General features: G+C 37.7%; 1 protein-coding gene across 1 annotated transcript in view; it reads left to right on the top strand.

The window, feature by feature from the left end:
- The first annotated feature begins 221 nt into the window (after positions 1-221).
- LOC124299854 (viral IAP-associated factor homolog) overlaps positions 222-14184 on the top strand; it is a 25054-nt gene continuing 11091 nt past the window's right edge. The window contains exons 1-3 of the mRNA XM_046753255.1: positions 222-402; positions 734-875; positions 13844-14072. Coding sequence (XP_046609211.1) covers positions 400-402; positions 734-875; positions 13844-14072 — 374 coding nt within the window. The 5' untranslated portion in view covers positions 222-399. The remainder of the gene's footprint in view (positions 403-733; positions 876-13843; positions 14073-14184) is intronic.

Raw genomic sequence — 14184 nt, 5'->3', positions numbered from 1 at the left:
CGTATGTAAGACCGTGAGTATGACGTACGCGCTAATTTTAGGTTATATGATTCATTTCAAATATAATTTCGGTGGCACATTTTCATCCCTACCCCACGTACATCCCTAGATAGCAGCGCCGCGATACGGCTATTTCAAACACTAAAAACTACGGACAACAAGAGAACCACGCCGCTCTGTAGAAAATTGGCTTCGTTGTCAGATCTGTATGTAAGACCGTGCATGCTACGCGAGGTATCCGTGTCATCTATACATATGTATATGCGAGCTTGCGAGCAGTGCGAAGCAGTGCCACCGCGTGGAGTACTGAAGTTTGTTTCTGACGTACTCTTAAAAGAATTCTATAGACAATTGTATTTTCATATTATTAATTATTAATATTCTTACTTTCAATATAAAATGGTAAGTATACAAATTCAAGAATCATAATACTAGCGATATTTCCATAAGCAAGGGTATTTTTATCCTATCAGTGAGTGTCACCTTATTTGGTGTCATTCTCAAAACAAGAATTGTAAATACTATTCAGAGGTATATACGTGATATCATAGATATTTCACACATGGCCATTTCGCATCACTGCACTTAAACTAATTACCAAACATAAAAGGTTGATATGTACATGGTATTACTTCTGCTATTCACCTTCTATCTGTAAGATTATAATGCGTCCTTCGCTTGAAGAATTTTGATTTGGAATGAGATGTATAGTTGCAATTAATTAACATTTCAGCAAGACCCAAACGAAGATACCGAGTGGAATGATGCCTTGAGAAAGCAAGGAATTATTCCTGCAAAAGAAAAGGAGAAAGAAATCACAGAGGATCAAATTGTCGATCTCTTGGAAAGTACAATCGATAAAAAACTTGGCCGAGGTATGTATTATCAGCTACATTTTATACGTCAGTATAAATCACCAGAATGAGTATGTAATAGCGACGTACGTATACCTGTATAGAGGTTATAACTCATGCAGGTTAAGGTGGTAAATTTACATTTAGTAGTTACCAAGTGCACATTCATGGGATTTTAATAGTGATCTTAGAAACTATCAAAACCAAACTTTTGAACCCTCAGTACTTCCAATTTCTTAGATATGGAGAAAATTCAAAATATTTGTTTCACAATACTTTCTTGACAATTGTCTATTGTCTATAACGATCTCTCTGGGGTGTAGATTGCATGCTTGTAGCACCTACTTAATTCATGCATATGCTTTGTTCACGATGTGGCAAGGAGGAAGCATATTACGCCTTACCATCGAAAGCTTGGCTCGCTAGTTCTGTTCAGGATCGCCAGCTTTATCTTTTGGGTACTCTGCTTTTCATAATTCTTCAACCTGGGAGACCAGGTTTCCTGAGAACTTTTTTTTAGGGACCTGCAGTTCGTGACCTGACCAGGTTCTGCTTGAGCAGTTTTATTACTCTGCGGTTTGCAAGTGAATCGTATCGGCGATCTTTTCCGGTTGAAGTGTTGCGTTTATGGGAGTTCCTTTCCACTGAGTTGAGGGAATCCAGTTCCTTGGAAGGCTACACAGGGTCTTTTTAATTACCTGCTAGCCGCTGGGGATCCGCGACAGGGTGCAGTCTATCCCGAATGCTTCATTCTATTTTAACTACTTATTACATTAATTTGAATTTTAAGTTGTGTGGTTATATTTATTTTTATTTTTAATTTTATTTTACATAACCTGACCTTCATCTCTGTACTTTTACTTTGCTTCTCTGTAATCTTATTCTTTATCGCTTTACTTGGGTTTATTCTTTCTCTGTTTCGCTTACTTTGACTGTTTTGGTTTTGTTTTGGCTAGTTTAAGTTCTTAAATTGTATTTTAATTTCTAGAGTAGCATTTTTGGCTTTCTCCTATTTCAGATTTTTTGTTTTTGTAATCGTTTAATTCTGTTAAGACAGATGAATCTAACAATAAATTGTCCAACATTGTCATGGACATTGATAAATACTAATACTAATTCAAACAAAAAAAAAAAAAAAAAAAAATGGAACCTGTCAATGACGACTAAAAGTTTAAAAATCTTTTACCATTTTTAAGAATTAGTTTTTATTTTGTTTTCTCAAAATTTTCAAAGTGCTCATGCTCAATGGCATCGAGAGGTGACTCTTTGAATTACACATGAGGTATAGGATTTGATGAGATCTATCAACCTGATCTTGGTAGTAGTAAAAAACAGTGATGCGTCATACTTAAAGTTAAAAAAAAAAAAGTTTTTTGACACTTTTTCTGATATCTTGGGGTTTTCTGAATGAATAGTGTTCCTTGCACCTCTAATTCATAATCATAAAATTGAAACAGCATATGAGTATATATCTTTCAGTTAATATAGATGAATCGTGTTCGAAAATCGGAAAATACTCGTTGTTTCATAAGTTTTTGGAGCTAGTTAGAATTGTCAAGTCTGAACTCCAATTTCTCAATCAGAGTCTCTCAAGATATTGAATTTACGTGTCTTCAAACTGACGTATTCCAAATCCCGTAAAACTTCCGCATTGAGGTACTCAAGTAAGTGCTAATATTTTTTTTGTACTTTCAATGAATAAAAATCATAGTCAATTGGTAAAACTTTATTTTTCTATAATTTCTTTAATAATTGCATATAGGTGGGGGTTAAAATATAGAACGTTTACAAACTAAATGTATCGTAATACTGAATTATCAAGGATGCGAAAATCTCATATGATTTTCAGAATGTAGAAAGTCAAAATATAGAAAATTTGAATCGGAAAGGTCAAAGTATAGAAAGTATAAGTGATATAGAATCAGCATAATAAATAGAAATGTTGTATAATTCTGACAATTCTATGTTTTGGTTTTATGTATTTCATTTTTCTACGTTTGCACTTTTTTATATCTTGAGTTTCTATACGTTCAGGATCTTATAGAGTAGGCGTTTGCGTATTTGGAACTTTTCAGATCTTAATTTACCCCTACCCATTGCGAATGTGTTATTCATTCATATATGCATACAGAGGTGGACTATTCGAAAAACACAATTCAAAGGCACTACAATAATTATTCAGTTTGCAATTCTTATTCCATTGAATTCCATGCAAAAAACCATTCAAGATGGAAAAAAGTGGGATCTCATTGAAATCATTGCTTCATAGAGCTGAAAACTTTGATGATCCATCTCATTTAAAAAAACAGAAGACTGTTCATGAATAATATTGATTTCTTTTTGAAATGTTTATGTTTATGAATATCTTTGGTGGCATATATTTGAATAGATATATCACTTTATCTGTTCTCGTCAGAGTTTTGATCTTAAATTTTACAGCAATGGTGTATCATGATTAACAGTTCTAGTGGGCGGGAGGGTGACGAAGGAAGGGCCCACCCTACTTCCCATCACCTCCATAAAGCTGCCCCCCCCCCCCCCCCACTTGCTCAAAAAAATTGGAAAAAATTATAGATTATAGAGCTACTTATGGGCTCTGCGATGTCGCGAAATCCGATTTTTGAGCTCGTTTCTGTTACGAGAAAGTCAATTTTGAAATATAGGGGATCCAGCTTACCGGAAAGCTAGCCCCCCCCCCCCAGAGTAAAGTCAATTTGTAGAAATTATTTTGAACACGTGAGAATTAGTAGCTAATTAGGAATTCCTAATATACGTTAAAAACAATGTCATAGAAACAACCCCTATGGATATATCCACGGCCAATCGCGACGAGTAAAAAAAAGAAAAAAAAAGAAAAATTCAAAATGATGAGTGCCGCATATTGCGTGATTTAAGAGCTTTTTAATACCAGCGGTGACATGTTTTGATTTTCAATTCATGGCAACGAATTCTTTTTTACGACAAAATGTTCAGCTACTTAAGAGCTAACAGGATATTCATGATTCGATTGTATATTTTTTGTAACTCTGTATGAGGTGTATTGGCATATTCAAGCGTGTCCTGCCGTTATTGAAAAATCGACTTACGGCACATAAAACGCATCAACTACTGACTTTTAATCGCTATTAAGGGGGTATGTACGAGTTGACCGGTCGAGAAGTGGATGAATTTTAGGAAGTTGTGTCTGACAACTAATTATTCAATTCGATTGGGATTTGTTTTATTAAAAAGTATGTAGATCGGGCTTCATTGACATTTTTTTTTTATTAGAATCAATTGATGAGAAGCTTTGTGATTCCCACGATTTCGAGTTGGCAGTAGATCTAGGAGAAAAAATGTGTTTATTTTTTAAAAAGTGGGATCGTGGCAACGAACATTAAGTATTGGATTTTTTGGTACAGTTCAAGTGACAACTTGGAATCGTGAGCGTCGCAAAACATGTCACCGAGTGAAATGGTTGACCATATTGTCAATCAAAATCCTTCCTATTAATTGATTATAATTGAATAAATATACAAATCACGCTCGATTTATCCGCTTTTAAATTTAAAAAAAAACCTCAATCGAATTGAATCATTAGTTATCGAGGTGTAAGTTCCCAAAATTCACTCACTTCTTTAGCAGTCGACTCGTATATACTCTTGAAGGAATAAAAATATCTAAATATTAGTTTACATATGTTTCAAGATGAGTCAAGAAGCTTGGTAACAGTTTTACTGAGGAACCGTGAACATATTAAGCACACCGTATCCGATACTCAGTTGATATAAAACTGTTAATCATTTAAAATGTAAGTTTAGTATAATGACAATAAGTGAATGTATGTGTAGTCCTTGAAAATAATACGGGCATTTTATTGGTATTTGAACAAAATACGAAAGAACATTAAATCAATTTCTACATACACTCACAAAGTGGATAATTTATTCAAATTCAGAGGCGATACTGGATTCCATGTTCATTGCCAATGAATGTGAGCAGAAGATGAAAGATTAAGTTAGGTGCAGAAGATACAAAACTTGAAGTACGCTGAGAACACTTCAATCGGTAAGTCAGCTTAAGCGAATGTAGCTCCAAAATTGAATCATGTATATCCTGTTGCCTCTCAAATCGCTGACCAGTTTGCCATAAAAAAGAATTCGCTGCCACGAATTTTAAGCATGGTGTTTTTTTTTTTTTTTTGTTTGTTACTAATGGGTGGAAATCAAAAATTGTCACCTCTGGTATTAAAAAGCTCTTAAATCAGGCAACATGCAATACTCATCATTTTGAATCCTTCTTTTTTTTTCTCATCGCGATTGGGCGTCGATATATCCATAGGGGTAGTTTCTTCGACATTGTTTCCAACGTATATCAGGAGCTCGTAATTAGCTCGTAATTCCCACGTGTTCAAAATAATTTTTACAAATTTACTTTAATCTGGGGGGGCTAGTTTTTCGGTAAGCTGGCCCCCCTACTTTGCAAAATTGATTTTCTCGTAACAGAAACGAGCTCAAAAATCGCGGTTTGCGGTACTGCAGAGCCCATAAATAGCTCTATAATCTTTATTTTTATCCAATTTGTTTGAGCAAGTGGGGGGGCCAACTTTACGGAGGTCTTCCCATCGCCTTCACTCCTTAGGGCTGATAGGTCTAGGTCCATTTCTTGGTGTCAAATATTCTAAAAGTTTCGAGCGCCGGAGTCTACTTCTCTCTTCAGGACGTGTTAGTCTTGTGATCCACGTCTACTGAAGTTCGCGGTTATGCAATATGCGGTGATCACCAGATTCGCTCATTTGAGATAGAACAAATGAATCAAATCACTGAGTAGGCCAGTGCCAAAATTTTATGGAATTTCAAATACATTAGTTTGAAGGTACATATAGTCAATACTCTTAGAATGTCTGAGACAGAAATTGGAGTCAAGATTGAGAAATTCTAGAAAGTTTAAAGAACAGATGAATGTTGTAAAAAAAATTTGTACAGTAAAATCTCGTTTATCCGAGGTAATATGGGGAGAACCTACTTCGGATGCGTGAAATCTTGGATAATACGCAAAATATATACAATTCAAGCCATTACGATGTTCTCCTCTTGAATCTAGAATCGGAAATCTCGCGTTTCTATCTTGCAATGTAAAAAAATCGCAAGAAACTTTTATAGCTTATGCGTATTGAAAGTAGCGACACAAAACTATTTCATACTTACAGGGCAAAGCGGATTTTTCCATTTTATCCAAGGTTCTCCGTATTATTCAAAGATACCCCTCTGTCAATGCAGAGTGCTCGGATGAGATGGGCGTCTTGGAGAATGTGGAACCTCGGTTAATCGAAGGTCGGATAAGCGAGGTTCTACTGTAACATGGATTTTTTATCATGACCCATTTATATTAGCTGAAAAATACATAGGCATATGGTTTTTCGATTTTTTGATTACAAATTGAGGTAAAAATATCACTGTTTTTACAGAAAAGCCCGAGAAATGAGAAAACAGCTGAATTTTGATTTTTTCAAATTTAAACTACGACGCACCACTTTTCGACCTCTACAAAGATCGGCTCGATAGATTTGATTGGAATCCATATTTCACGTGAAATCCTTTGAGTCACCTCTTAATGCCATCGAGGGAGAACACTTGAAAACTTTTAAAAGAATTCCGTAAATGGTAATCTCTGCATATTTTAAACTCAACTTCTTTCTGTCTGTCTGTCCGGATGTTACCTTATAACTCCAGAACTAGTGAATCGATTGAGATTCTTTTTGTATGTGGATAGCTACATTTACGGAGATATAATATTTGTAAGCCAAGTCGAAATGGGATCATACACTTATGCGAATGCTGAATAAACTTAGATAAATAGAGGAAAGTTACATTTAAAAGTTTTCAAGTCTCGAAGAATTCTACAAACAAGTTCGCGTTTGAAAATGTTAATAGATGCAGTCGCAACGGGCTGTTAGTACTCTAGAAAAATCATAGAAGCTTGCTTTATAAGTTTTAGTTCTCCTGTATTAGCGCAATTCTTTTATATTAATTTTTTCCATAACTAGGAAACCAGAAATATTGGATATCTAAAAATTTGGTTGTGATAGTTTTTCGAAGTCTCTTTTGAAATGCCATTGATACGCATTGACATGGTGACCATGGTTAGGGAAAACTGGGAAATGTCGGAGGAAAAAATATTGGCCAGGGAATCATGGAAATGTCAGGGAATTTCAAACTTGATCAAGGAAAAAAAGAGAAGACCAACATCTAATAAATGGCTGGGAAGCAATTATTGAGACTGTTGAAGAATTTTTCCAGACTGCCCCCCAAATCGATCCCAAATAATTCAAAAAGGATTCCCTAATTTTTCCGGATTTTCATTTCAACTCTAATCCCCCTCACCAAGAGGGTGGATTTCGATGAAGCTGAAACTGGCAGCCAGAGTTAGTAGCCGAACCTCAGAATGCAGGGACGAATAATAGGGGACGGGGCCCCGGGATAAAAGATTTTTAACGCATGTCCAAAAAAATCTGAATAAAATTCACAGAAGTAGTTTTCCCATTGTAAAACACGATGCCGTTTCAACTTTTGCGTTGCAAAGCTCCGTTGTTTATTAATTTGTTAATTAACAATCGGCTGCTAACATTAAAATCTACACGCATGACCGAAAAAATCTGAAAAAATTCACAGAAGTAGTTTTCCCATCGTAAAACACGATGCCGTTTCAACTTTTGCGTTGCAAAGCTTCGTTTTTTTAACGAGCTATAATTTCAGAACAATTATCAAATTTCTTCAACTGTGTAATGATTTCTAACTGTCTAAAAATAATCTTTAACTGTCGCAAATATTCATTTATACAGCCGGAAATTTATAGTCTACTTATACATTAATAATTACAATAACTTTAAATTAATATTACACTTTTAAGAACGTGAGGTGATATTTAGAGAAGGGGGGAGAGGGGGTAGGAGGGTAAAATGGGGTACCTCCACAGTTTTATGAAAAAATTTGTTTCTTGACAACTTTTTTAAAAATTGAAAAAACACTTCTGTAAATATAATTGAGCATAATTCTACTTTTTTTTTTACTGTTGTTGAAAGATTTTGATTTAAACAAAAAAGTTTGATATCCATTTGACTTATTTTTTTTATTAATATACGATCAAAGAACTCTCAATATCAAATAATTATGTATTATATAATCATGTATGTATAATTATATATTTCAATAATCAAATTGAAAATAATTACAATTTTCAAATTTTAATAGTTGTTTTCATGTAAATTTTTTTAGAGTTGAGATGAGAATATTCAAGAATTTTTTCAAATTTTTTCGAGCATGCATTTTCGTCTCACCGTCAATTGTTTATTAAAAAATAGATAAAAAAAAAACCAAATCGTGCAACGCAACAGTCGACTTGTTACCATTTTTATAGTTGGAATTGGAACATTCTCCAATTTCTTTAAATTTGCCCGAGCATGCGTGATGCGTTGCTGCTACCGGCTGCTAATTGTTTATAATTTTTCAACTCGACAATTCGGAAGTGCAACGCCAAAGTTTTCATGTGACCGTCTTCTGGGTTCGAAATATGACGTCTGTGAATTTTTTAACTTTTTTTTCAGCATGAGGGCCCTTGTCGCTGTCATTTGTTTAATTAAAAAATTGATAACAAACGAACCAGGCCGTGCAACGTCGGAGTTCTCACGAACTCGTTTTCTGGGTGCGAAATGAAATATCTGTAATTTTCTCAAGTTTTTACGAGCATGCGCGTTTCATCCACCGTCTATTTTTCATGAAAACAATCAACAAACAAGTCATGAAACGCAAAAGTCGACTATTCACCGTCTTGTGCAATAAAAATGAAATACTTGTGAATTATCAAAAATTCTTACGAGCATGTGTGTTCGTCTTGCTGTCAATTGTTTATTAACAGAATTGTTGAAATGCCAAACACAATCAATCCATACAACCCACACATTTTTTAATAATACTGGTAATGAACATAACTATTCTCATGCAAATTATAAATATGTTCTGCGCATGCATACATTCAAGAATCACCGCAGACCTGCATGTCCTCTTTGTTATTATTTATCACATATCACGTCTCCGATTATTATTCATACGCGCTGACTCACTTATTCCATGACTTCTCTGCTCAACCTTTCGGCAAAAAGCATTTTATACGAATTGTCAATTGTTCATTAACAAATCAATAAACAATGGAGCTTTGCAACGCAAAAGTTGAAACGGCATCGTGTTCTACGATGCGAAAACTACTTCTGTGAATTTTATTCAGATTTTTTTGGACATGCGTTAAAAATTTTTTATCCCGGGGCCCCGTCCCCTATTATTCGTCCCTGCATTCTGAGGTTCGGCTACTGACTCTGGCTTCCAGTTTCAGCATCATTGGATTTCGCGATTTAAAATATACTTGTTCCGGTCACAATCTCAGTATGTATTTCATTGTAAAGTTTTTAAACCCACTCCTCTATCTCCTCCCCCCGATATTCCCATACCACGTACACCCCCCCCCCCCCCCCCTATTTCATCCCCTCCCGGTGCCTTTCCATCCCTCATTTTTCCTATCGCCTTCTTTATCCCCTCCTTCTATATCTCACCCTCTTCACCCCCCCCCCCCCCCCCGACGCCCTTGCTTGCTGTCCCCATCCCCCTCTTACCCTTTTCTCCACCCCTCCTAACAGTCCCATAAAACGCCTCCTCCACTCCTCTGTCCCTATTCCTTCACTTACCCTCTTTCACTTCTTTCTTTCTCTATTTACTATCTCCCATACTTTGCTTTCCGTCTTTGCTTCATCTGCTTCCTTTAAAAATCTCTCATTCTCTTCCCTTTTTTTTACCTCGCATAGCTTATATTCCCTTTTTTTCTTTCTACATTCTTCCCCCACTTCCTCCCCCTTTCTCCAATTTCTTAGACTTCTAACCCCTGCTTTCTTTTGCCTACAATCCTCGTCCCACCAACCCTTTTTCTCTCTATCCCCCCACCTCCCTGCCTCTACTGCTCGTCTAAACTCCCTTAGCCTTTCCTCTATCTCTTTCCCTATGTCCTCTCCCCCTACTCCCTCCCATTTCACCTCTCTTTTAAATCTCTGCTTGCTCTCCTCTGTCCACACCCCTCTAGCTGCTCTCCTATCCTTTTTTCCTTTCCTTTCCTGACCACTGCCCCTTCATCCATACTGTAACTGGATGATCATCTGATTGTGAGTTCACGCTGTCTCCTATACTCACTCTTTGCATCCTGTCCCGAACCTCGTTATCTCCCATAGCATAGTCTATTAACGTCTCCCCTACCCCTCATACATACGTCAATTTCCCTTCTTTATTCCCTTCTGTATTTCCATTCATTACTGACCAGTCTGTCTCTTCTATAAACTTTAACAGCTCCCGTCCTTCCGCGTTTACTTTCCTGTCCTTCGACCTCTTAGTTGCACTTTCTTCCTCTTTCTCTCCCCAGTACCCTCCCCCCTCTTGTTCTATCCTGGCATTGAAATCCCCGCCTACGAGCATTTTTGTCCCCTCGAATGCCTCCTCTACTCTTTCCATTATTTCTTCTAATTTCTTTTTCAAGTCCCCGTTTACGTATATCCCTATTACTAGCCAACCCCCCCGCCCCCCACTCTCATTTTGATCATAACCATCCGCCCTTTTTCCTCTCCTTGTATTTCCTCTTCTCTAACGAATTCCTTTCTTCCCCCTGTCACTATTCCCCCAATACTTTCCCTTTCTTGTTTTTTGCGTATATCGCACTTCCCATTCGGACCCCACTGGCAGCTTATTCCTTATCTTATCCTATCTCTTCTCTTCCATCCAAGTCTCCATTCATACCACAACGTACCACTCTATTAAGGAAGTAACGCAGGAAATAGAATTGATGGATAGAAAAATACCAAACTTGGTAGAATGTTCGATTATAATGCAAAAGGAACTTATACAAATTTTTACGATCCGAGGTGGGTTTTTACGCGAGATATTTGTAATTCTTTTTATATCTTTACAAGCCACTTCAACATGGCCTCTTATGAGAAATGACGGAGTTAGCTGCACATTATTCCTTATATCTCCGTAATTGATGGATAGATCAGAATGAAATGTAAACAGCAGAGAGATGAAATACTCAACATCATTTATCCGGCTTAAAAATATTCAAAGGTGACTTATGAGAGGAATAATGAAAACAATAAAAAGTACTAATAGCGAATTTTCGGACCCTCGCTAAAGATATTGCAACGTCGCATATTCGAGGTTATGAGCGCGCATTTTGAAATTTCAACGTATGTGACATCTCGTGCAGGCTATTACATTTTTTATAATTCTTTGTTTTTTGTTTGCACGACATATTTTACCTTTCCAATAAAATCTTGGCTTATTTTCTTCAGGCATATCGAACTGGCGCTTAAAAGAAATTCACTGATACCGCTGATGAGCTGTCGACGGCATATTTGACATACATATACACGCGCACACAATCAATGAAAAGCGACTTCGCCAGATTAAGTACTACTTAGGTCAAACCACGGGTAAATGTTTTTATGACTAGGTGGGTAGTTGCGTTACTTCCTTAATCCCTTCCATAACTCCTCGACTTTCTTCCCTAGCCCCGCTGCATTCCAGAATACCATTTCCTACCCCTCTGTGTTTTGCCCATCCTCCTCTTCCCCCTTTGTCCATTCCCCCGCCAGCCTATCCCCTCTCCCCCTTTCCTGTGTTTCCGCGTCACCCTCTTGCCTTTCGACTCTCGTTATCCCCTCCCTGTCCTTTTCTGGGCTCTGTTCCCCCTCCGTCCTTCCCTCTCCCTCCCTCTCTCTGCCCATGTCATCTCTGAGCACCTCTCCTATCTTATCCCATTTTCACATCTTCCCTTCAATCCATATTTTCCCATATCCGAGTCCTACTCTATTTCCCTTCCCCTCCTCAGCTGCTGCTACCGCTCTCAATTTCCACTTCATTTTTCTTTCTACCCAGGTTAGATCCTCTTCTATTCTTTCTTCCCTTCCTCTCAATTTCCGTTTCTTCTCCATTACCTGTCTCTTTTGCTCTCTGACTCCTAGCCTTACTACCCATATCCCTTTTCTCCCCTCCCCTTTTGTACCTACTTCCCACATCTCTCTCATTTCAACCTCTACCTGCGTAATCTTCAGCAGCCCTTCCTTTTCCTGTCCCTTCTCTATTCCTGCCCCTTTCACTATTACATTTTCCCTGCGCTCCTCCCTTTCTTTCCTCTGTAACGCCCAGTCCATCTCCTTTACTCTCTCCATTGCTTGCTCAGCCACCCCTACCCTCCCCTCCCCCGCCCTCCTTACATCATATTCTATCTTCTCTTTCTCTACCTTTGTCAGCATCTCTTCTATCTTTTCTACTGCCCCTCCTCGCACTTCCACTGCCTCTAATCTCTTTACCAGGTCCCTAATTGCATCCCTGATCTTCCTTCTCTTTGCTACCTATTGCTCCTTTCTTTTTTCTATTTCCCCTTTTATTTTCTCCATTTCTTCCCTGAGGCCCTTTCCCTGCTCTTTGACCTCTTCTCTCTCTACCTTTATCCCCTTTCTCATCACCCTTAATAATTCTTTTATGCTACCTCCCTCTTCTTTCTCTTCCTCACCTCCCGTGCCCTCTGGCGACGTCTGCACTTTCTTGCTCTTCCCAAAAACTCTTTCCCTTTTTTCTAATTCCTCTAATTCCTCTACTTCTTCTTCCCTCCTTGCCCTCTTCCTCTTCCATAGATCCGTCACCGTTATCACCGATCCCATACTATGGCTCCTTTCCCTACCTATTAGCTCCACCTTACTCGGCCTACCCCCCTTCCCTGCACTCTTTCATTCCCTACTCACCCTTACCAACCAACTACTTTTTTTTACTGTCGCGCTCACTCTCTCTACCAACTGTCACTCACACCACTCCGGAAACGGAAGTCCTGTAACACAAATTACTAATTTAGCATAATTTTGTTAAAATATAATTATTAATCATTTATTGTAATGGGCATTAATTTCCTTGTTCCAACGATTCAGCAAAAACATCTTACGAATGGCTTGATTCATGATAAAATGATTGCAAGTCAAACCTGACGGTAATTGATAAATTTTGTCGATCGAATAGTTCATTTCTTCACAATACGAACAATTTTTTTTTTTACATGAACCACCCAATATCGAAATTACATTGATCGATTTTGCATAAATATTCACAGAATAATTTCCGTATACGAGCAAACTAATTCATTGTACTTTTCTTTCCGTTGAACAAAATTCTCTCGGTCTTCAAATTCCACGCGAGCTATCCTGGAGTTCAAATTCTACGCGCGCTGTTCTCGAGTTCAAACCGTAGTGTCAGTATACGGTTGGAATTTCACGTGCACCAACCCGCTGGATGCAGCATGCTCTGATTGGTCAATTCACCAAAATCACCAAGTGTGAGACGTCACCAAATGGTGGTTTTGGTAAATTCACCTATCAGAGTATGCTGCATCCAGCTGTTTGTTACACGTGAAAATCCAACCATAATCTAGCTTGAAAAGGGTATGGTTGACCGCAATCCCATAGGCCGCGCTAGTTTGGGTTGGTATCCCCGTCATTCACCATCCACGAAAAGTCGCGGTATACAGGGTGGTCCATTTAAGTTGACACAGCAGAATATCTCGAGACCAGCCATTTTCGAGAAAGTCGTTGAAATAAAAGTGTCATGGTTCGAAAGGGCAAAAACACCGTGCCATCGTACTTTTCATTTGGTGGAGGTTTACAAGGTTATTTGGAGGTCAACATTGTTTTTTTAAATGGGAACATGTACTTTTTTTTTAAATGAAATGAAGAATTGGGGATATTTTAATTGGGAACTCGTAGCACTAATGAAAATAATAAGACGTTTAGTCAGGGAAAATTGGACAACTGGTCGGGGAGAAATCAGGGAATTTTTTGTCCGAAAAGTGGTCACCATGATTGCTGATGAGCGAAAGCAAATTTACCCACTCTGAGTTGCATGAGTCAGTATTATTCATTATTATATTTTCTCCAGCTAGCCATAACGCGGACAGTCTAACACTCGATGAGCTAGATGAACTTGAAGACGAAGAAGACGAAAAAGTGCTGTTGGAATACCGGAGAAAGAGGATAGCTGAAATTAAAGAACTTACGGAGAAGGCAAAATTTGGCGAAGTTAGAGAAATATCAGCACAAGATTATGTTCAAGAAGTTAATTGTGCCGGAAAAGAGATTTGGGTTGTTTTACATCTCTACAAGCAAGGGTAATGCATGCCTTATGAATATATTTACATGAAACAGAAGTAAATTTGTTTATTTATATCGGGTTATCATGATTGTTATCATATCGGAAATATGCAAATTTCAAGGAATTCT

Source organism: Neodiprion virginianus, chromosome 1 (genome assembly GCF_021901495.1).
Source record: "Neodiprion virginianus isolate iyNeoVirg1 chromosome 1, iyNeoVirg1.1, whole genome shotgun sequence".
Taxonomy (NCBI): domain Eukaryota; kingdom Metazoa; phylum Arthropoda; class Insecta; order Hymenoptera; family Diprionidae; genus Neodiprion; species Neodiprion virginianus.
The sequence above is the reverse complement of the archived record's forward strand: the minus strand, read 5'-3'. Positions and strand labels throughout refer to the sequence as shown.